Source organism: Polistes fuscatus, unplaced genomic scaffold, assembly GCF_010416935.1.
Source record: "Polistes fuscatus isolate 324 unplaced genomic scaffold, CU_Pfus_HIC Scaffold16, whole genome shotgun sequence".
Taxonomy (NCBI): Eukaryota; Metazoa; Arthropoda; class Insecta; order Hymenoptera; family Vespidae; genus Polistes; species Polistes fuscatus.
This window is the reverse complement of record NW_025113064.1, coordinates 2527301-2552002: the sequence shown is the minus strand read 5'-3', so window position 1 is coordinate 2552002 and position 24702 is coordinate 2527301. Positions and strand designations below refer to the sequence as shown.

General features: G+C 28.3%; 4 protein-coding genes and 1 long non-coding RNA gene across 8 annotated transcripts in view; 1 reads left to right on the top strand and 4 right to left on the bottom strand.

Annotated features, from left to right (window-relative positions):
• The window catches only part of LOC122514885 (rho GTPase-activating protein 4-like), a 32057-nt gene extending 23385 nt beyond the window's left edge, over window positions 1-8672 (bottom strand). The window contains exon 1 of one of the 2 annotated variants that reach the window (XM_043631991.1): window positions 8291-8672. In XM_043631991.1, the coding sequence (XP_043487926.1) occupies window positions 8291-8369 (79 nt within the window). In that variant the 5' untranslated portion in view covers window positions 8370-8672. The remainder of the gene's footprint in view (window positions 1-8290) is intronic. The other variant, XM_043632000.1, reaches the window with a different exon arrangement.
• Window positions 8673-10530: 1858 nt separating this feature from the next.
• On the bottom strand, window positions 10531-19733 carry LOC122514916 (female-specific protein transformer-like). Of its 3 annotated transcripts, none has more exons than XM_043632057.1 (10): window positions 19659-19733; window positions 17352-17691; window positions 16729-16916; window positions 14499-14609; window positions 14107-14197; window positions 11590-11652; window positions 11301-11468; window positions 11040-11223; window positions 10786-10945; window positions 10531-10707 (listed from the first exon to the last, which is right to left on the bottom strand). In XM_043632057.1, exons 2-10 carry the CDS (start codon window positions 17687-17689, stop codon window positions 10688-10690), a joined length of 1323 nt encoding a protein of 440 aa, XP_043487992.1. In that variant the 5' UTR covers window positions 17690-17691; window positions 19659-19733; the 3' UTR covers window positions 10531-10687. The 3 variants fall into 3 exon arrangements, with proteins under 3 accessions (XP_043487992.1, XP_043487991.1, XP_043487993.1); XM_043632056.1 differs by having other exon boundaries at window positions 19538-19732; XM_043632058.1 differs by lacking the exon at window positions 19659-19733 and adding an exon at window positions 19030-19111.
• Window positions 12289-12750, bottom strand: LOC122514970. The gene is made up of 2 exons (XR_006303188.1): window positions 12709-12750; window positions 12289-12575 (listed from the first exon to the last, which is right to left on the bottom strand). It is a non-coding gene; the product is annotated as an uncharacterized LOC122514970 (long non-coding RNA).
• A 513-nt stretch (window positions 19734-20246) lies between the features above and the next one.
• On the top strand, window positions 20247-21451 carry LOC122514835 (RNA-binding protein 7). Its single transcript, XM_043631911.1, has 2 exons — window positions 20247-20496; window positions 20638-21451. The coding sequence occupies exons 1-2, from the start codon at window positions 20413-20415 to the stop codon at window positions 21157-21159; spliced, it is 606 nt and encodes a 201-aa protein (XP_043487846.1). The 5' UTR covers window positions 20247-20412; the 3' UTR covers window positions 21160-21451.
• Window positions 21452-21579: 128 nt separating this feature from the next.
• LOC122514833 (glucose dehydrogenase [FAD, quinone]-like) lies at window positions 21580-24403 on the bottom strand. Its single transcript, XM_043631906.1, has 11 exons — window positions 24255-24403; window positions 23936-24135; window positions 23750-23861; window positions 23512-23646; window positions 23318-23433; window positions 22998-23165; window positions 22742-22895; window positions 22514-22674; window positions 22240-22417; window positions 21927-22131; window positions 21580-21831 (listed from the first exon to the last, which is right to left on the bottom strand). The coding sequence occupies exons 1-11, from the start codon at window positions 24400-24402 to the stop codon at window positions 21612-21614; spliced, it is 1797 nt and encodes a 598-aa protein (XP_043487841.1). The 5' UTR covers window position 24403; the 3' UTR covers window positions 21580-21611.
• Window positions 24404-24702: the final 299 nt, after the last annotated feature.

Below are 24702 nucleotides of genomic sequence, written 5' to 3'. Positions count from 1 at the left end.
AATAATATAATTCACTTGATATTCAGATTAATGGTATTTTATTAATAATAATTTTTCTAATTGATATCTCTTTCTCTTATTTTTGGAATGATACATTTAATAAGTACCTATTCCACACACACAACCCCCCTTTCTTATTTTTGTGAATTCAATTTGTTTTATTATTTATCATAGATCAATATTATTAGTGAATAATATAATTCACTTGATATTCAGATTAATGTTATTTTATTAATAATAATTTTTCTAATTGATATCTCTTTCTTTCTTTTTCTCTTATTTTTGGAAAGATACATTTAGTAAGCACCTCTTCCACACACAATCCCCCTTTCTTAATTTGTGAGTTAAATTTGTTTCATTATTTCACACACATCAATACTATTAGTGAATAATATAAATCACTTGATATAATATTTATTTTATTTATTTATTCTTTACTCCGCCCCTTTCAGGTTTGGAGGGCCACTTCATATAATAATTCACTTGATATTCAGATTAATGGTATTTTATTAATAATAACTTTCTAATTGTTATCTCTCTTTTTTGTTATCTCTTTCTCTTTTATTTTTGGAAGGATACATCTAGTAAGCACCTCTTCCACACACAACCACCCCTTTCTTACTTTTGTGAATTAAATTTGTTTCATTATTTCACACACATCAATATTATTAGTGAATAATATAATTCACTTGATATTCAGATTAATGGTATTTTATTAATAATAATTTTTCTAATTGATATCTGTTTCTCTTAGTTTTGGAAGGATACATTTAGTAAGCACCTCTTCCACACACACAACTCCCCTTTCTTACTTTTGCGAATTAAAGTTGTTTCATTATTTCTCATCAACATTTTATTAGTGACCATTTTTGTTTCATCAATAATATTCTATTTGCTGTATCTATCTTCTTTGTGATTAATATAGTTTGATAAATAATTCACTTGATATTGATTATTATTTGATTGAGATTAATGTTATTTTATTAGTAATAATTTTTCTAATTTTGTTATCTCTCTCTCTCTCTCTCTTTTGTTTTCTCTTTCTCTCTTATTTTTGGAAGGATACGTTTAATAAGCCCCTCTTCCAAACCTCCTTCATTACTTTTGTGAATTAAATTTGTTTCATTATTTCTCACACATCAATACTCTATTAGTTGACAATTCTTGTCTTATCAATAATATTTGTTTGTGCTTTATCTATCTTTTTTGTGACTAATATACAGTTTGATAAATAATTCAATTGATATTAAGATTAGCGTTATTTCATTTTTGATATATTATCTTTATCGATAATCATTACATAACGTAAGAATGAAGAGAACTTCAGTCTCTTGCAAAATTTATATTACTAATAATCATTTTTCTAATTGATATATGTGCCCATAATTATGAAAATGTTTCTAAGTCATATATATTTCTTGTTTGGAAATATTTCAAGGATTACATTTTGAACACTAATTGTAAATGAATTCTATATAATATTAAAAAACAACAAAACACTTATCTAACGATTCATTTTTAACAATATATCGAATAAAAATTACATTGAATTCATTCAATTTCAAATAAATGTGATGTGTGAAATAACTGATGAACTAATTTGTTTTGTTTAAAAGTTGACTCAAACCACCATTACATTTTTGACAATATATCGTGTGACACAATTTACATTGAATTCATTCAATTTCAAATAAATGTGTGATGTGTGAAATAACTGATGAACTAATTTGTTTTGTTTAAAAGTTAACTCAAACCACCATTACATTTTTGACAATATATCGTGTGACACAATTACATTGAATTCATTTAATTTCAAATAAATGTGTGATGTGTGAAATAACTGATGAACTAATTTGTTTTGTTTAAAAGTTGACTCAAACCACCATTACATTTTTGACAATATATCGTGTGACGCAATTACATTGAATTCATTTAATTGAAAATAAATGTGATGATGTGTGAAATAACTGATGATGAACTAATTCTTTTTTTTTTAAAATGTTGAGGTTAAGACTACCATTAGAGGATACGAGAAAATTCTATTGAATGTTTTGAGAAAAAGTATCATAAGGGATAAGAGTTTCTTTCGTTAGAAAGAAAACGTTAGCCAGAGTCGCAGAGTCGTCGGTGGTAGAGAAAAGCCAAAGAGCAGTTATTTTCGACGATGGGATTTCCGGACAAAACTCGTCTTCTTCTTCTCCTCCTTTGGCTTTTTTTCATTTTCTATATATATATATATATACGCCCACATTGAAGAAATCGCGTGTACAAGTAACGGAAGTGAAACGTGTGCATTTATATACCTTCTCTTTCTTTTTCCATTTCTTTTTCTTTCTAGTTTCTTTCCTTTATTCATCCGACCACCCGGTATATTGAAGTTGCGTATACAATATATTTATGTAACATATATGTTTGTTTCTTTCTCTTTTTCTGTCTCTGTGTGTGTACTGCTGCTGTATGTGTGTGTGTGTGTATCCTTTCAAGATTTTTCTCTTTTCATATCCTGTAAAATATTTTACGTTACATTAGGGTATATTATATTTTGTTCATCATTTTTACAACTTTATGTATTATAATATTAATTCCGATATTGAACACCCGTTATCGATATTTTTTTTTTTATATAAATATACAATAATATTGTATTAGAATTATAAAGAAAATAATTATATAAATTTGTTTTATTATCTCTCATAAATTAAATTATTTTATTTATATAATATAATATATATTATATTAATTATTATTATTAGAAAATTATTTCGAATAGATGGAATAGAATTATTTTAAAAGATATGAATGATGGTAACTATGATAATCGATAAACGTTGATTTTCCAAACGAATGGAATTTATAATTGCATTTATAATGCAAAAGTTAAGTAATAAATATCATTCATTGGGTAATAAATATCATTCATAGAATAAATTGATGATTATTTTCACGTGAATAACGGTATAATGATAGAAATTGTCTTCTTTTATTTTATTTTATTTTTCTTTCCTCTCTTCTATTTTCTTTTCTTTTCTTCTATTTTCTAGAAGCAAACGTAATAAGATTTTCTATCTTTTTCTTTTGATCGAGGGCGTGGCGTTCATTCGCCGGGATAGTTGCTGTTACGACGACTGTTTGCTTCTTTATCTCTTCTAACATACACAACTACATATATTTAATACATCGAGAACATATGTAGTAGAATAACTTTTTTCTTTTTCTTCTTCTTATTTTCTTCTTCTTTTTCTTCATCATCATTTTAATCTTTTATTTTGTTGAGCCAGCTAGTTTAACTCTACGAACGTTATCGCTTTAGTTGCAACCAAAAAGTTTTCGATATACTATTCCAATGTTTTGTAACCTTCCGTCGACGTAGTGGATTTACTAACTTCACGGGGCGGGTTTTTTCCAATTTTGTATTGTTATTTAAAAAACTTTAGACAAAAATGTATAAGTATCCTTAGTTTTACAAACGTTTATCGCTTTAATTGTAACCAAAAAGTTTTCGATATACTATTCCTATGTTTTTTAACCCTCCGTCGACGTAGTGGATTTACTAACTTCACGGGGGCGGGTTTTTTCAATTTTGTATTGTTATTTAAAAAACTTTAGACAAAAATGTATAAGTATCCTTAGTTTTACAAACGTTTATCGCTTTAATTGTAACCAAAAAGTTTTCGATATACTATTCCTATGTTTTGTAACCCTCCGTCGACGTAGTGAATTTACTAACTTCACGGAGGAAGGGGATTTCCCGACAAAGACATTTTTTAAACTAAATTCCCCAATTAACTGATCGAAATAAATCGTCGAAGAGATGGAATTAAAAAGAAAATCGATAATCAAAATCGATAAGGAACCGATAATAGTCGGTGAAGGTCGGTGAAGGTCACAAGCAAAATTCGATAGAAATCGATAATTGTTCGATTGAGTTCCAAACGAGATTCGATATTTTTTGAGTGAGGGTATATATGTCTATAAAAAAAAAAAAGAGAAAAAAGATATTTCGATGGTCGGAGAGAGAGAGAGAGAGAGAGCAAAGGATGCCGAAAAGATGTTCGATAATATAGAGTCGTCTTCGTTGAATTCTTTGAATCAAACGTATAATAAAAAATCATGATAAAGATAAATAAAAAGGAGAAAAGAGAGAGATTAAGTGCTTTTTATACATGTAAAAATATCTTTTCTGAGAGAAGACAGGAAGCATCTTTATTTTTATTTTCTCATCTTTTCAAGAGACTCTCTGAGCGTCGTGTGTCAATGCACAACACACACATATGTGTGCAACACAAACAAATATAAATATAAACGAGTGGAAGAAAGAGATCACGTGTTAAACAACAATTTTGGATGGCAAACTGACATTAAAAAAAAAAAAAAAAATCACATATGTGCAGTTCACACACGGTAAAAATGAAACCTTCAGAAGATTAAACTTTGAGAGAATGAGACGAATGCAGGGTGTGGTATAATATCAGGAGTAGGATGAAAATTAACAAATAAAATGAAATATACACGTGTGACGTACGGATATTATTATGCATGTGATCTATGAGCAGTAAGAATTCAGGAGTTTCCAATCAACAAGGATGGTTCTAAAGAAACATTTTCGCTTTCTTGAAAGAAAAAGAAGAAAAAGAAAAAAGGGAAAATTTTTTTTTAATATTAAGAAAAAAAAGGAAAAAAAAAAGATATGGCAGAGGGTACCGGAGATGACGGAGACGTTCCTACCTGGTTTATACGAGGTGCATAACCGGCGTACTTGCGAGAACTAGCCGTTAGAGAGAGAGATCGATATTGGACGGGGAGAAACGCGACACACACGCACGTACACGCACGTACGTGTGTTCTCACGCGTACCCAGCACGCACGCACGCACACACACACACACACACGTGTGTTCTCACGCGTACTCAATCAAACACACACACGCATACGAAATTTTATTTCTCTGTTTCATGTGAAAGAAAGAAGCAAGCAAGTAACCAAGCTGCTGCTGATGTTGCTGCTGCTGCTGCTGCTGCTGAAGAAAAGGTAAAACACGCGCGCGCAAGCCAACAAGGAGAGAGAGTTATTTTCCGAGATAATCGTTTCTTCTCTCTATTATAATACGTGTTATGTGTGTGTATGTGTTTGTGTGTGTGAATAGGATAGCTAAAGAGAATCAAAGAAGCTTAAAAAGATAGATAGATAGAGAGAGAGAGAAAGAGAGAGAAAGCTTTTAATCATTTTATCGACTAATTTTATTCAACCGTGAAAGAGTAAAGGTAACAGCAACACAGCTTCAGGAAAAGAGGTGGACTATATATAAAGGAAAAGAAAGAAAATGTATTTTGCATAATATTTTGTTCAATGAATTCACTCGAAAATAATGTTCAATAATAATAATTATTAATTATATAATTAATATTTAATATTATTATTATATTATTACTATTATATTATAATATTATATAATATTTATATAATAATATTAATGAAATTAATGAAATTAATAGATTAGGGGTTCTCAACGTGCATTACGTGTACTTCGAGAAAGAAACATTTTGAAAAGAAATGTAGAAGATTAGGAATCTCTGCTTTGTTGACAACAAAATTATAAGAGTAGATGTATTTCTGCATTAGAAAAAAGAAATATGTTGGTTATTGTTGTGTAGTTGTAGTTGTAGTTGTAGTTGTAGTTGTAACAGCAGCAACAGCCTTTATTTTTCGTATGCACACAACCAACATTCCTCGAGAATGATTATAACTGTTGATCGTCGTCTCTTTCACCATTGACTAGTACATTACTAGTTTACATTACTATCAATCATACCAATCGGCAGACCCGTTTCTACATTTCACGAGGGCCCTGTGCGAAATGAAAACGCAGCAGGCAAGAAAATAAAACCTGACGCAACCCTACAAGTTACTAACATTTATGAACATTTCTTAATTAATTAATTAATTCATTCATTCATTCATTTAATCATTCATTTATTCATTCATTCATTCATTCATTCATTCAATAAATCAAATAAAAACAGATTTTATTTATTTCAATTTTGTGAACTTTGCGAGATCCCTTTTGCACACATTTATGAATACGACCTTGCCAATTAGCCCACTTTATTTCTTTCCTTTTTGCCAATTGGATATGAAAGAATACAAATTTACATCAAAAGAAAAGAGAAAAATAAAAACAACGAAATAATGAAAATATTATAACGCCATATTGAAAATATTAGTACGCCATATTGAAAATATTAGAACGCCATATTGAAAATATTAGAACGCCATATTGAAAATTGAAAATTGAATCATTTAACCGGTAACATTCCTTCTGTATTAAATTTACATTTTTAATAACGTTCATACAATTTGTTTTTTCAACAATCGACACGTAATACTATTTTCAGGCAACACAATAAATATTATTATTATTATTATTATTAATATTAATGTGCACAAACTGTGCGCATGTGTCGTATGTGTAAAATATGAAATTTAATTATAATGATCGTTTGAAAATTAAAACGACAAAAATTATATGTAACGTGCACACAAATATTACAATCATTTCAAAATAATAATAATAATAATAACACATGATGACACACATCATATACACACACACATACGCGCGCACATATATAGGAAATGAAAAATTTGGTTATAACGAAGATAATGATTTTAAAATAAATGAATATACATATTTTATGGTATTATAATAATCTAGAGAAAATATTATCTGCTAATTTTTTTCTTATCTGGCTTATTTTTCCTTTCGATTTTTGTTTTTTGTTTTTAAACAACTTTTGTTGCATTCCAGGGAAACTATTTTCCAAGGTCTCTCTCTCTTTTTCTCTTGCTCTTGCTCTTGCAAGTTACTAAAATAATACACATATACACACGTATTTGTTTGCATGTATGTATTTGTGCGAGATGCATCCTGCGCGTGGAAGAATGCGCACGTAATATTTCGCGCGCGGGTTTCCAGAGAATTAAAAAAAAGGACACCGAACCCCATATGTTTTTTTCTTTTTTTTTTTTATAGAAATAAATTACTTATCATATATAAAAGTATATGTAATCTTTTGTAAAAGTGTATGTAATCTTTTTTGATTGGGGGTGGGGGTTGGGGGCGGAGTTTCTTTTTTGTTTTTTTTGGTTAAGAATAAAAATATAGAGAAATATATAAAAATTTACGATACACGTGGAGTAATGTGTGCGCGTATTTATTTTCATTATATTATTTATTCATTTATTATTTTTTATATTTATTTATTATTTATTATTTTTATTTATTATTTCCATATTTATTTTCATCGGAACACCATACACCACCAACACACATACATGCTGCTTTTACTACGCAACACATGCACATTGATTCGTATTACCAATATATACACGTAAATAAGTATATATAAACGCGTACGTTGAGAGGAATAATAATTGGCAAGATAAAAAATGGCGGAGGAGGGAAAAAAATCAAAAGAAATACAGAAAAAGTGAGAAAGAGAGAGAGAGAGAGAGAGAATGAAGTAATAAATAAACAAACAAATGAAAGTAATAAAAGTTAAATTAAGTTAATAAATTAATAAGGGAAATAAACAAAAATCCGATAAACGCGTGTGTGTATGTGTGTGTGTATCGTTTGTAATCGAACGCATACTCTACACGTGCACGTTTACATAGACACACACAACACACACATACATAAGTAAATATAAACACGTACATTGAGAGGAATAATAATAGGGAAGATAAAAAAATGACAGAGGGGGGATACAAGTAAGAAAAAAGGAGTAAGAAAGGGAGAATGAAGAAATAGAAAAAAAAAAAAGGAAAAAAAAGGAAAAGAAAGAAAAAATTTTAATTAAAGGAATAAAAGAAAAATATTAGAAACGGAGGTAGGATTGGAAGGACAAAGAATTGAAGAAGAAAAAGAAAGGGAACGAGGAGGATTATGGAAGGGCAACGGGGAAGAAGAAGAAGAAGAAGAAGAAGAAGGAGGAGGAGGAGGACGAGGCAAAGTTGTAAGAAGAAGAAGAAAAAGAAGAAGAAGAAGAAGAAATAAAAAGGTCGTTGTCTCCGATGAAGAAAAAAGAACGCTGATTGATACTAATTATTTGTTTCTTCCTTTAACAAAAAGATAAAACAAAAAAAATAAAAAAGAAAAAGAGAATATTAATATATAAACAAATAAATCAATAAAAATCAACAAACAATCAAACAAACAAACAAATGAAAAAATCCAAGAAAAGGGGGGGAGAGGAATTAAAAAAGAAAATAAGAAAGAAATAAAACTTACTGTTAAACACGAGTAATTTCCTTGTAGATCCGAGTCTTTTAATGGGCGACTTGACACCGTCGATTTCTTCCTCGTCCATTCTAGCTATGCGAGGCCGCCCACCACCACGTTTTCCAAAAACGACGACGACGACGACGACAGTAGTAACAGTTGTAACAGTTGTAACAGTAGCAGTAGCAGCAACAACACCAAACCAACACCAACACCAAACCAAAAAACCAAAATCAAACCAACAGTAACAGGAACAGCAACAGTAACAGCAACACAGCAAACAGCAGCAGCAGGAACCCGCTTTACGTTGCTTCTAATATTTTACGTCCTCGTGTCGTGATCGTGGTCGTGGTCGTGGTCGTGGTCGTGGTCGTGGTCGTCGTGTTGATGGTTTGATGGTTATGATGGTGGTGGTGTGGTGATAATAGTGTGGTGGTGGTGGTGGTGGTGAATCGTAGTCGACGTCGCGGCGGTTCGCGTCGCGTCGCCTCGTCCTCAGAGTTTCTCGATCAAGGCTAAGGGCAAGAGGATAACAAGAGGTTCAGAGTGAGAGAGAGAAAGAGAGAAAGGTGAAAGGAGAGAGAGAGAGAGAGAAAGAAAGAGTATGTATATGTGTGTGTGTAGTAATAGTAATATCATGCACCTCCGCGTGCGTACCTGCGCGCGGTTGGGCGCACGCGCACTTTTCGTATATGTGATTCCCCCCACCCACCCTTGCCACCCCCTCCTCCTCCTCCTCCTCGGTGTGTATACACAACAACACTTTTCGAAGCGTTTAGGCGCGCACAATAGAATTAATCTACTTAATATGTAGATTTGATTTTCACTATTTTATTAAGAAATTCTTTTGTGTATTATGAAAAAAAAAAAAAGAAACATTATTACACGCGTAGGATATACTATTAGAATTTTTGTATCAACGGTTTTTTAATATAACACACAAATGTGTAAGGGGGGGCCCCCACGCGCGCGCGCGCGCGCGCATACAACACCAAATCGAAAAACCGAAATTCTTTGAATTATTTTCTGATTTCGTTTAATATAATGTTTAATATATAACACGTATGCATACGAGGAGATGATGTAAATATTCTTGTTTATTTAATATGAATATTATTATATATTGTTTTCTCGCACTGTTTCTATATGTGTTTTATTTCCTTTAGCAAAGAGAAAGGTACGTTTACTTTGGTTTACTTTGCTTTGCTTTGCTTTGCCTTTCGAAAGATAAAACACCGAACTCTAAGTTATATATTTGTTTCTCTTTCTTTCCAATTGGTGCGAAGGAGAACTAACGCTACCTTAATCGTTTCGACGATGCTGAGAAACTAACTCTCGTGCCAACTTGCTTCAACGATTCCCGTGTCGTCGTCGTCTCTACTCCAATGGGAGAGTGTGTTTATATATGTCTATGTGTGTGTGTATATGTATGTATATATATTTGAGAGAAAGAGAAAAAGAGAAAGAGAAAACTGGAGGGAGCAGCACACGATACGGTCGATCGGTCGGTCGAGCCTTCGCCCTACTGCCGCTCCTTTTCTTATTCTCTCTTTTACCCTCTCTTGGTGTTCTTTCTTTTTCTTATTCCCTCTCTCTTGGTCTTCTTCTTTCTCTTTCTCTCGCTATTGCTCTCCAAGCCAACGAAAGTAGCATGCCAGTAGGATGGATATTCTTGGATATTGAGAGACGCTGCGTATATTTATTCGACTCCATTTGGTTCCATATATATATATATATATTACATCTATTTATGTATGCGCGTATACTTTCCTGCGCATTTCGCCGTTTCTCTCCAACTATCCTCGGCGTTGCTTAGCAACCCCATGAAAATTGTTACAACAAATATAATAGTACAGTTAAATACAATAAAAGAATATTTGGAAGTAAATGAAATGTTAAATTCAATTAATTGTTTATTATTATATAAATGAATGACGATTAAATCTTACCTAAACATTCGTTAAATGCTTAAATTAAAGGAGCGCACGACAATAGATCCGAAAAACTCACGCCATCTTGTCCAAGTATTTGGCGCCAAGATACCACTGCTCGCTGATTGGCTCGTTAAGCGGTATACAGAAGTACAGTTGTGATTGGTGTAACGATGCATTGAGCCATATGCCGAATCGTAATTGGTTGAGAATCAAAATAAAATCGTCATAGGCTCGTGTATTTTGTATAAGCGACTACTGGTATATGATTGGCTCGTTTAAAAAGGCGCTTTATTTTCAATTCATTATTTTTCGTAATTCAATGTAAAAGATTTTATTTCATCGATCAATATCTATACTACGTCATTTTAACGTAACACGTTTTAAAATAGATTACATAAGTTGTATAAGATAAAATACTTGTATTTAGTAAATATAAAATTGTTAGATAATTTTCTTCTAATAATAAATCCTGTTAAAGCATTGGTCCAAACCCTGAGAATAAACAGTTTTCTTTTGAGTACCATTATTATCATCATTGAAAAGCTTATTATAAACAAGAAAAGCCCTTACTATAATTGGATGGCGGACCTAGCCTAAATACATTAGGTGGCATGAAACGAGGTGGAAATGGTCTTATGGGTCCTATCAACGAAGGAGGTAATCTGCCGCCTCTGGGCATAGGAACTTGTCCTCTAATTGGCATCATGGGTCCCATCATCATAGGTCGTGGCTGTAAATTCACGAATTTTAGAATGTTTTTTGTTTATATACATTAATTGTAAGAATATAATAAGTTTTTTATTTGTATCGTCGATATTATTTACCCCGTAATAAACTGGATAAGGCATTTGGTCGACGCAATAGGATGGTACCATTTGTCTCTCTCTATACCTACTATCTCTGGATCTAGAACGAGATCTAGATCTTCTCTCTCTATTACTGGAATAATTCCTGAATTTGCTGCTACTGCTGCTTTCCTCTTCCTTATCACCCCTCCGTGATTCACTCCTATTTTAATTGTAGAAAATGTATTATACGTCAGAGCAATGTATTATGATCCTTCTACATTCTTCCTTTACGCTTACCTATGACTAAAATCTTGTTTGGGAGAAGAATCACGTCGATAACTTCTATACTCTCGATAAGAGCTCTCTCTATTTTGAGATGATCTGTATCTGTTGCTGCTACTGCTTGGACGATCATGTTCGCTGTCTCTTCTATCCCTTTCACGATATCTTTCTCTACTTTGTCGTCTATGAAACATTGCATAATCACATTAATAAATTATTTTACGCTCTAGTGTATTCTATACATTGATTGGTGGAATATCTCAGACAACCTTATACATTCAAATATAAATTAAATTAAAATTACCTATCACTTTTTTTGCTAATATTCCGATCAGATTTATAACTCGAATCATTTGATTCTTTTGACCTATAATAGAGAATGTTAATTAATAATCATATAGAATTACATTTCTAACATACGTATGATATCCCTGATATATTTTCTTTAACAAATAATATTCAACATTTAGAAAACGTACAATAATTTAATTGTTTCTTATTAATGCATAAACTATATAATGTTATTAACAAGTTTTTGGTACTTCATACGAATGTTATTTTCAAGTTCAACAATACTCAATGTAAAATATCCATATATTTATTTTATTTTTATATCCACATTATTCTTATTATTAACGATTATTATTAGTATAATTACAATCAGATGTTATCACCTGTTTAAACGTGTATAAACGTACGATACTGAAATCTTTACATAAAAAAAAGAAACCTTATACCATACATCTAATTTAAATATATATATATATATATTTAATAAGAAATAATAGAACGATTAAAAAATAATCAATAATTTGTGTATATGCAATATGAAGAAGCAGCAAATGTAAATATATTTACATTATACGCTTTACTACCATATATATAACTTACCTCGTAATATTATTCTCTAATGTAATTATATACATCGAAATCATTATTTGTATAATAAATTTGCATCGAATGCATAATGATGAATAAATATAATAATAAGCAATGCAACAAATTGAATTATCAATAAAAGCAGTGCGCTTGTGTCGTGGGGGATGATATCGCAAGTAAAAAAGAATTATGTATTGCTATCCCATTCAAATTTTATAGCAGCCTTCTCTCTCTCTCTCTCTACTCGTGAAATGGAAGGAGAAATTTTCTAAAGCGTGTGAATCAAAATAATTATTATTAGAGAGGAGAAAAGAAAAAAAATTAGAGCATAATATTACATCACACGATAGAATCCAATATAATAATTGTTCATCCTGGCTCTTCTGCAAATCTTCTGAAGCATTAGTAAAGCTAGAACAAAACAAATAATAATAACTAAAATCGAACATGCATGTAATTAAATTGAAATACCCTTTTTTTTTAGTAAGGCATTCGGAATATTTTCATGTATACATTTATAAAAAAAACTGGTGTGTGTACTTACGTACGCACGTAAGAAGTTATACTTCTTTGCCGTATCAAAACGAATATAACCTCAATGACCTCAAAAATAACTTCAAAAAAAAAACTTCAAAGAAAAGAAATAACTTAAAAAAAAATAATTATTATTATATATATAAGAAAGAATAAAAAAAAGAAAAAGAAAATATCAAAATATAGATATCAGTCCACACTAAATATAAGAGAGATATATCGAATTACTTTACAAAACTTATGAATTACAAACTTCATGGTGTCGTTTTTCCAGACGCTCAGAACAAAATCACTCCCCATTACATTTTCCCCAACGTGCCGAAAGAAGTATAACTTCAATTATAAACTGCAATAAATATTATAGTTATTCTACATAACAAAACAAAAAACCATCCTCGATGTGTCTTTTTCACATCACAACAGTCTATATAACATCGTCAGTCACCGTCAATTATTAGTTTTAGTGCACTATTGTCTATTAAACATTTTTAATGTGCAATATATCCATAAATGTAAGTGTAGACAAAACATTAATAAAATATGTTGATTGCACGTTCTATTATAAAAGCAAAATATATTGCGTAGACAGATAACGATAATTAAAAATAAGGATTAAATATATTATACACATTGAAATGAGCTTCGAAAGGATATAAGCTAATTTATTAAGCCAAGAAAAAAAAGAAAAATAAAGATAGCATTAATGAAAAGTGAAGAATGAAAAAGCATAATAAAAAAGGAAAAAAAAAATTAAAAAGGAAAGAAACAAAATGAATGTAAAGAAAAATATTGACGCTACTAGGGTATAATCTCTTTTTCTAATTTTGTTTTGTAAAAGTTATTCAATAATATGCTTCATTTTGTCTACGTATAGAACAATGTTTTCTATTGCAATCTTTTAATATCCTTTTTTTAAATGATTGAGTCCTAGGTTCTTTAGAAAAATTTTGTCGAAGACTCAAGCTGTGCAATAGCGTTTGTTTAAGTTTATATTGAGAAAATTTAAGCGATGTTATTCTATATTCTTTTTTATAAATATGACTATTGACAGAATCCTAATATGCAATTATTTGTGTCTATTTCGAAGAGCACAAGTGTGTTGTTCGGGACTCAAACACTTAAGAAATATCCTGTATATATATATATATGACATTTAATTAAACATCAATGAGAACATTAATGCTCGTAAATATTGCAATACTTGACTTCATTTAAAGTAATACTATTTAATTAACGAATGTCAAAATATTTAATCAATTTAATGGATTAAACATTAATAATCCACTACTTTATACTACAATAATTATATTCATTCGAAAATTAAATGCATTAATATCATATCCATATTGTTATTTGATTTATTAATAAATACTAGTATACCCACATTAATAATAATTGTATTACATACTTGGAACGTCGAGAAGATGAAGAACGTTGACTTCGATGCCTTAACAAATTAGAAGGTGGAGAATGTCTTCTAAATGATTCCGATTTGTTACCTGATGTCAAATGTTAAAATGTAAAAAGAATCTATTCTCAAAAAAATATACTGTTTTTGAAATGAAACTTCTTACACAATGTCGAACCCATTTAATGTTTGGGTAATTTATTTTACACTAGCATAGAGGAGAAATAGAGTGAGAGTCTGCGAGTTATGGGAAACGATGCGTATTCACATCCTATCTTTTCTAATATATCTAGCAATAAATAAGTGTAAGAAGTTTAATTTTTTGTGTGTGTACTTAGTGATAAGTATCGCACAAACTAATATTTTTATGTTAACTTATTTATATAAAACACCTGTGTCTCCGCTTTTAACAGCCATCACTGTACGACGTTCTTCGATTTCTTTATGTTTCTTGGAAGAACTCTGTAACTCTTCCCTTTCGAAGATTGGTTTTGAACCTTCTCCTGTTCAATGACACATGTAAAAAAAAAAATAATTAGTTGTTCGAATAGCATATAATATCTGTTATATAAAGCAAAAATACAATAGCGAATAAAATTCAAGCATTAAGATGTAATAATTTAAGCAATCCTATATACTTTTAAATTCATGTCATTTTATATAATTCCTATGAGTTGTTAATATTTTATATAAAAACATTTATCATATTTGTGTTATGTATTTTTTTATATTATTTACCATTTGATTAATTGTAATTTTTCCTACTATCGACAATTCGGCTTACAATTATTATGAAAATATTTATTGTGGTCGAAGAAAAAGAATTATGTTAAATAATACTGTATATATATAAAATTATTTTACAATAAGATTCATTCTTTCGCTATTTATGATATTTTGTTTTTATTTTATTACGCATGTTATATTATAAATAATATTTTTAATATTAACATTATGTCCTTTTATATACATATACATATATAATAAATTAATCAGTTGAACGATCTTCCTGATGAAATATCACTCCAATACTATAGAAAGAACAGATATAAACTAATTCGCAATATCTTAATCAAAATCACTGCACTTTTGTTAACATCAATATTTAAAGTTCTTCAGAGACATTTATTTTCAATGATGCTATTTTCCAGCTTATAAGAATATGAACTTAATTAAATTAAATTCATTCACACTATCACCAGAACCTATGTAATTAAAATCAGACACACAAACACTAACACTTTAAGAGAACAATTTAAAAATTTTGGTTTATATATGAACCAAATTTTAAACGACATAATGCACAATAATATATCACTGTTCACCACTGCACAAGAAAACTTTGTTATTAGAAAATTGGGCAGTTCATTTTGAAAATGGAATATCGTTTTTTTTTTTTTTTAAATAAAATATTTAAGAATTTATGCACTGCAACGTGTTACATAATAATGAAATTCAAAATTAGAAACGTATATAATTCTTGAGTCATTTCTTTAAACCATTTAATTTTTGAATTTAACTAATTATAAATGGATTAAGTGAACAATAGAATTATACAATTACATGTAGAATTTTCTTGAGATCTTAATTTAATAAATAATCTTCAAGTTGAATGAGAAAATAATTATTCGCGAGTCTTAATATATTCTTTGGAGAAAATATTTTGTCATGCACAAATGATCTTCTCGCTGATATTGTACCACCACATAATCATTCTATTAAGAATTATTATTCATGCATAGAAATTTTTTCAATTGTAATATATACTTCAAAAAAAACTATTTAGTATAAAATCAAAACAAAAATATATAGAATATCTCTATTCTTTGTTTAAATATTAAAATACTTGCAAATTGAAAAATTTTGTTTGTTACAAATAGAAAAATTTTTTCAAATATAAACATCTATGAATACTTAATTATTTTTCAAATTGATCAAGAGTAATAATTACAATTACAATTACACTCAAATAATGAGAAACTACCAAATAATGTGTAAAAAGAAAAAAAAAAGAAGAATAGCAAGCAAAAGTGAAATATTATAAAGCAAAGCAATATTAGTTACAGCGATAATAATATTTATAAAATTGTGCTTACACTTGACACATTGTTTACAAATCACGATCCAGCGTTGTATTTGAAGTGAACTTTATCCTGAATGGATAAATAATAATTAATTAATTACGAATGAAGACATATCTATATATAAAAAGAGATATTTTGATTAAAGTAAACAGCATATTATCTTCTGCTATCTTCATAGTCGAATATTAATGGATTATAAATATCTTCAGTTGACGTAGATATAAAGAATACAAATATTTCCCTAATATAACTATATTATTTTTCTTTGATAATATTTTTGAAAGATCATTACTTTGTAAAACCAAGTAATAATTATAAAATTGATTCTAATACAAAAGCATAGAAATACATGTGTATTCACGTTCGAAAATATACTAATCATTTTTTAGTATATAAAGATTTTACAAATTGCTATTCTATCTATAGAACAGCACATGTATATTTAAACTAAACGTAATAGTATTTCTCTTTTCGTTGATACTTTGTCTCCAAAAATAAATCTAACAATTTATATATATATATATATATAATAATTTACCACTTCTTCTTATTATGACAACCTCCTCTGGTTTAATAATGTCACGATTTAATTCGCTCGATGGCGTTTCCTCAGACAAATTTCTATGTACATTTACTTTAATACAATGCAGTTCTTTCTCGCTTATTTTAATTCCCTCCGGGCCTTGAAATATAGTAGTTGAACCACCGCTGCCAGAAGTATCCAATCTAAATATTTAAAATTTGTATTTATTTGTTAAAAAACTACTTAGAGTATTAATTAAATTCTTGAATAAACATATAATCCCGTTTAACATGTTAAGTGCCAAGCCTGTTTCGCTTAGCATTCCGTTCATATACCACTCTACCATCAAGCGGAAATAGTCATCTATGATGCGTGAATTATAAACAAAGTAATGAAAAGGTTGAATGATGCCAAAATGACTATCAAATCCACATTCACACTTATATTTCTTTTTTGAAAGCTTCGATTAAACAAAATCGGATGTCGCCTATACAAAATATTGAATCTCACAGAAAATATGCAGGGACCATCACAGTGCAAACGGAAAGTCTAAGGCCAGTTCCTAGGAACCAGCAGAACGCTTAACGTGTTAAATCAATTTATATTTGTATTCGATAGGATAGTTAAAGTTAACTCACTTCTCAGCCATAACGGATGATTTAGAACTTGTAGCTTTAGTTTTTTTCTCCAGAGATTTTTTCTCTAAAGATCTATCTCTAGTTTTGCTATCGCTTTCATTCGCTGATCTTCCTCTGCTGATACTTGTGTTAAGTTCACGGGCTCGTTTCAACTCGTACTCTAATATCTTTTTTCTCTTTAATTTTTCGTGCTCTTTCTCAAGTTTTTGTTGAATCATCCATTCTTCTCTTCGCCTTTGTTTGTCTTCTTCGTTTCTTGAACGCGGTTGAATAATATCTCTATATAGACTTTTTCGCCTCTCATCATTGCTTTCAAGATATAAATTATTTTTTTTCATTTCTACAAGAAAAGAAGAAAAAATTATAAAAAAATACATAAAACAGCAGATTGACCTTATTTCAATTTCTTAGTAGTTAGATAAAATTCAATAGTAAAAAAAAAAAAGTCAATTACATAATTGATCGACTAATAAAATTTTATTCTGTTGTAATTTGTCATTTAGTCTCGTCTCGATATTAAAATATTATATTTAATATTGCTTAGATAATATAATAATCATTATTTCTTTATCTATATTATTTTCTTTGAAATATTTAATGCTATACATAAATCCTAAACAAAACTTAATATTTTGTATTATATTCATATTAAATAAAATGCAATACTCATTATTATATATCCACATTAAGTAAAAATGCAATACTCAATATATCCACATTAAATAGTGTGCAATACTTATTGTTATATCCACATTAAATACTATGCAATATTTAGTAATATATATCCATATTAAATAAAATGCAATACTCATTATTATATATCCACATTAAGTAAAAATGCAATACTCAGTATATCCACATTAAGTAGTGTGCAGTACTTATTATTATATCCATATTAAATAAAATGCAATACTCATTATTATATATCCATATTAAGTAAAAATGCAATACTCAGTATATCCACATTAAATAGTGTGCAGTACTTATTATTATATCCACATTAAATATTATGCAATATTTAGTAATATATATCCATATTAAATAGAATGCAATATTTCGTACTATATCCATATTAAATATTATGCAATATTTAGTAATATATATCCATATTAAATAAAATGCAATACTCATTATTATATATCCACATTAAGTAAAAATGCAATACTCAGTATATCCACGTTAAATAGTATGCAATACTTATTGTTATATCCACATTAAATACTATGCAATATTTAGTAATATATATCTATATTAAATACTATGCAATATTTAATAATATATCCACATTAAATAGAATGCAATATTTAATAATATATCCATATTAAGTAAAAATGCAATACTCAGTATATCCACATGAAATAGTATGCAATACTTATTATTATTATATCTATATTAAATACTATGCAATATTTAGTAAAATATCCATATTAAATAGAATGCAATATTTAATAATATATCCACATTAAATAGAATGCAATATTTCTCATTATATCCATATTAAATAAAAATACAATATTTCTCATTATGTCCACATTATTTTAATTCTAAATATTAGATACTATACTTATATTAAATAAAATTGAATATTTCATAATATGTTATATACAATAAAAATAAAATTCTTACGAGATGATGCAAAAAAAAGATAAATTTGGTAAATAATAATAAATTTTAGTACCTCATATACAGGGTATCTCAGTTTTTGTCCAACTAAACGTTAATTACATATTCTACGAGCAAAAATAAGACAAAAATATCTTATAAACATAGGCTCTTAAATGTTTTATTAATAAGTTGTAATCAAAAATATATGAAACAGAAAAAAACTGAGACACCTTATTTATATACATTAAAGTACGAAAAGAAAAATGTTGGATAGCAACTATAAAGAGAGAATATACAATATTTAATATATCACTGCAATTATACGTTGCATCTAATCTAATATACCGTGTGTTCTTATTGAAATGTTAAATATATTTATTCATTATCTTACTAAATATATCGTATTCTATTTGTATCGAAAGATCAATACAATTGATTAACTTAATTAAGCAATGTTTCTACGCAGAGAAGAGATATGAAGATTATATTTTATAACAAAATACAATTATGCATACGACGCCAACTTGTAAATTATTATATTTTCATATCCGCAAGTAAATATGTTAAAAAATATACATTACCAAATATTAAGAAAGCCCAATGAATCAAAAACTATTTTATATTGAAATATCAATGGTTGATCGTATTTCATAAAATTGAAATTAAATTCACTAATCTTCTTAATAGTATCAAAAAAATTACCAGTTTAAAATTACATTTATCCAAACGAGATGCAAATGAAAAGATGGCTGATCATGCATGTTACATATAAGCAGCGCGCTCGTAAAAAATCTGCAGTGATTGGATGATCCAATCGATTACAATTTTGTATGAACCAATGAGCGACGAGTCGTTATGGCTTTTCCTTTTTTCCTTTTTTTAATTAATTTAATGATAACTATTTCATAATAGTTAATTTATATTTAATTTTTTATATATAATTTTATATATAAATTTTTTATATATAAATTTATATATAAATTATTACATGACAAGACGGAAATACCATAAACTGATTTCGAAACTTCTGATTGGCTGTCGGTAGTTCAATTATCTAAGCATTGTCAAATAATACAGAAGCTCACAAGTCCACTTTTCGCATAACCACATTCATCTTAGTTACTACCGGGACCACCAGTGGGCGATAGTAAGTAGAATACTTTATTTTTTGATAGTATTGTATCATCATCACGTTAAATACCTACTATCGCCCACTGGTGGTCCCGGTAGTAACTAAGATAAATCTGGTTAGGGGGAAAAAAGTGGACTTGTGAGCTTCTATGTAATTGTATATTTTTTGGCATTGTAATCTAGTGATATATAACGTACTAATGATTTTTATTTGTATCCATGACAAAAAATTGATGTTTATAAATAATAATAGTTATTACAGAATATTAAGATTTTATGAAGAATAATATTCATTTTCGAATTTTTCTTAAAAATAAGCTTAAAAATGGATGAAGATATGCGTACATTATGGTGTGGAAATTTAAGTGACCAAGTTACAGAAGATATTCTTTATGAATTATTTTTACAAGTTAGTAAAAAAAAAAAAATTTGAAAAAAGATATATTACAAAGTTATTAATATAATAATATATATATATGTATATTATTAATAATATAATAATATATATATATATGTATTATATATATGTATAATTTGTTGTTTATTATAGGGTGGTCCAATACAAAGAGTTGCAATACCTAAAGATCGCGACGGAAAGCAAAGAACTTACGGTTTTATAACATATAAACATATTAGTTCTGTATCCTACGCTTTAGTACTGTTTAACGGAACTAAACTATTTAATCGTCAAATTAATATGAAAACAAGAAATAACGTGGAATCATCGGAAATAGAAAAACAAAGACAAGAACATGTTTATAATTTGAATCATTTACTTCAATTGGGTCAACAAACACTTATAGGAAATTTTATGTCGAATGCAGGTTCGGATATTATGTTGCCTATGAACATAGCATCGAACACTGTTACCTCTAGTGGAAAAATTGATAATCATCGTGACGACAGACATTCTAGGAGAAATCATCCATATCATCGTGATCATGAAAATAATAGACGCGATCACCATAAAAATCATAAACCTTATAAAAACAGAAGCCATTCTAATAGTAGCCGTTCGAGTGATTATTCTAAACATAGTAGTTATAAAAATAGTAGAAAACATTATCATTAATTAATTATCATTCATTAATTATCATTAATTAATTATCATTAATTAATTATCATTAATATTTTATATAAATACAAATTTAATGTCAATGGTTGTGCCACGCTGACAGCACTAATTCCTGTTCGATCACTAAATCGAGCAGCATTGAACACGTTTAGTACTTGGATGGGTGAACGAACCATTTTTAGGAATACTGCGTGCTGTTAACGCCAAGACTCCACCTAATTAACTGAGCTGGTCCCAAGCTCCTTGGTAAAAACAATAAATCGTTCTCAGAAATAGCAAAAAAAAAAAAGTAAAAAAGCTATTATAACAGGACAAAGTCCTAGTAAAAAGAGTCCTAGTAAAAATTGAATAAAATAACATGTATATATTTTTCCTGTAATCGAATATTTTTATTAAAAATGTGTATGAGATAGATTACTAATAATGATATTAATTAAAGAAAATTCAAATTATTGTAAGTAACAAAATTTATTGCAAATATTAAATGTATAACATAAAAGAGATGTATTATTACAATACCTTAAATCGTGTGACTGTTTATTTCTTATTTCTTTCAAAATATCAACAGCTTTCTTCGCCATCATTATAAGAGGACCATTTATATTGCCGCTCGGCAAAGATGGTAGCACAGATGCATCCACTACGTATAAATTTGTTGTGTTATATACCCTAAAATAATTGTTTCTTTTTTTATAGAACAAATCGATAATGAAAATAAGTAATTAAATATATTAATAAAAGTAATTATTATTTGTATAGTGTACCTAAACGACGTATCAACAACGTCTTCCATACGACACGTGCCTGCAGGGTGATAAGCGGTTAAAGATAAATACCGTATATAGCATTCCCAATATTCTAACGTATCAAATTCATTAGCTTCGCAGCCTGGTAAAGATTTTTTATAAAGTGATGCACCTAGCTTTTTCATGGCACTTGTATTAATGAGTTTTTTTAGGTATTGTATACCTATACAAAAAAATCAATGCATTTGTGATGCATTATGATATGAATAATATATATAAGATATATATTAATTAATTAATTATTTATTTATCAGACATTATTATTTTTTACCATTTATAAGCGTATCAATGTCATATTTATTGGACAGATATTTTGGATCAATTAAAGGTTCATCGGAAGGATCATTACTACGAAGTTTGATTTCTCCTAAACTTTTAGGATGTAACAAAACAGGTGCTATTGTTACAACATTATCATTTTCTAGTGGTGCAAAATATTTATCATATACCTATAAAAAACAAATATGCATTATATATTAATATGCAATAAATATATATATATATATATATATTAATTAATTATAAATAATAAATTAAAATATGACCTCATCGGAAATTCCCATTGCTTTTTTGAGAGTTATACCATAATCTGTTGATATACCAAGAGGTAGTATCATTAATTGTAAATCTGGTATCGAGGATTGATTTTTTTGTAAAGTGCTATGAAATGTTCCTAAAACTTCAATCCCTGACGATGTCCATGATCCTAAAAATAAAATGATAATTAATGTATATTGTACATCATTCTCTTTCGTTATGTTATAATCATTTACCTTGGCCAAAAAGAAAATAATTAAGTAGTGCTATAGGATTAAGAGCGTTAATCATACTGAATGATAAGTCTGTCTTCAGTCTTACTAAATCAATACCAGTTAGAAGATGATCCATTAAATTTTGACCGACTGGTAAATTATTGATCACTTTTATCTAATAAATTATGATACAGTTTCTATATTAGAATATTAATTGTAAATATTCATAAAAATCTAACATCCACAAATTATAATATAATTTAACAAGAATATTTACGTTCATATCTTTCAAATGTTTTTCTGGACCTATTCCAGAAAGCATTAATAATTTAGGACTACCAATTACACCAGCACTAACAATGACCCCATTTTTTGCTAGAATTTTTGAATTTCTACCAAATTTTGTTAATTGTATTCCCGTTGCTTTATTTGATTTTAGTAGAATCTGTTAAAATATATATATGATCGGTCAACAAATAATTTACTTAGCGCAAACATCATCTTTGAATAAATTATATTCGTTAATCAATTAGCCGCTGTACATACATTTAAATATTAAATTGAAATACATAATAATTAATAATATATTTAACATACCTTATCAACTCTAGCATGAGTAAGAATGTCCAAAGTATTTAGATATTTTCTATACAACATATCATCCGTACTCCATCTTTTCCCATTATCAGCAAATAATTGAACTTTCATAAAACCTATATAAATCAATTTATAAATATTTTTGCAAAGAGTTATAATAATTAAGACACTTTTAATATAAAATATAATTATACCTGTATCTAAGGCTTCGTTTATGTTACCAACTTTCCCATCGATTTCCAATATACTCTTCAATATTGCATCAACAAGATCGGTATGCCACTTTGATTCTTGTATTTTAACCGAATCATCTTTTCCAAGTATATAATCTATAAAATCAAATGTTATATATATATATTAAAATATTAGCAATAAAATATATCCAGAGAACAGGATGAAAGAATACATAAAGTTACATGGTTCAAAAAATACCATTAAAATCAGGAAACCATTTGGTATAATCTTGAGGATGTCCACGTACATATGTCATATAATTTAATCTGCTCGTTCCCCCGAGTATTTTTCCCATTGGCCATTTACTTTGCTGTAAATAAATAATATCATCATCATCATCAGATATAATAAAAGACATAGATAGCGTAAATTGTTTGAGCATACATTGTTTTTCAAAGCTTTGCAAGCGTTACGTTGAGGCACCGTTACATATTGCCAATCGTATAAACTGTTTTGTAATAAAGGTGACAACAATGGTATATCTAAAAATAATGGTGCTTTACCACCGGCTTCTATCAATAAAACATTTTGTCCATCTTCCGCTAATCTTGTAGCAATAACTGCACCGGAAGTTCCAGCTCCAACTGTAAATAAAATGTTAATTATAAAATGATCTAACAATAAGATGAAATGATATTATGTGTTTTAGTTTAATATTCTTTTATTATATTATTATTTATATTAATTATAAAATAAAGCATACCAACGATATAATCGTAATTTGATTTAATAATATTCAATGAAAACAATTGTTCAAACAGGTCCAACAAATAAGCTAATTTGATATAGCACGTAAATAAAAATATAATTGTACCACTTGTTATAAATATGAAATATTTTAAAATTAACATTTTCTACCTAATTACAATTTTATATAATCGTTTATATAAGTTTATTTATTAAAAGAAGTTTCCCATCTGCTATCATTTGTGTTCAAAACAGTCTTTATAATTCTAACCTATATAACCTTTATGTTTCTAACCTATATCTAATAATAGGGTAACAAACACGTATTCATTATACACGTCTGATTCTATGGAATATATTTAAACTAATAAATGAAATATTATTGTTATTTGTAATTCTAAAATATTGTAATAAAACTTATTCGATAAATATCATATTTTTAATATTAACATATTCACGCCAAA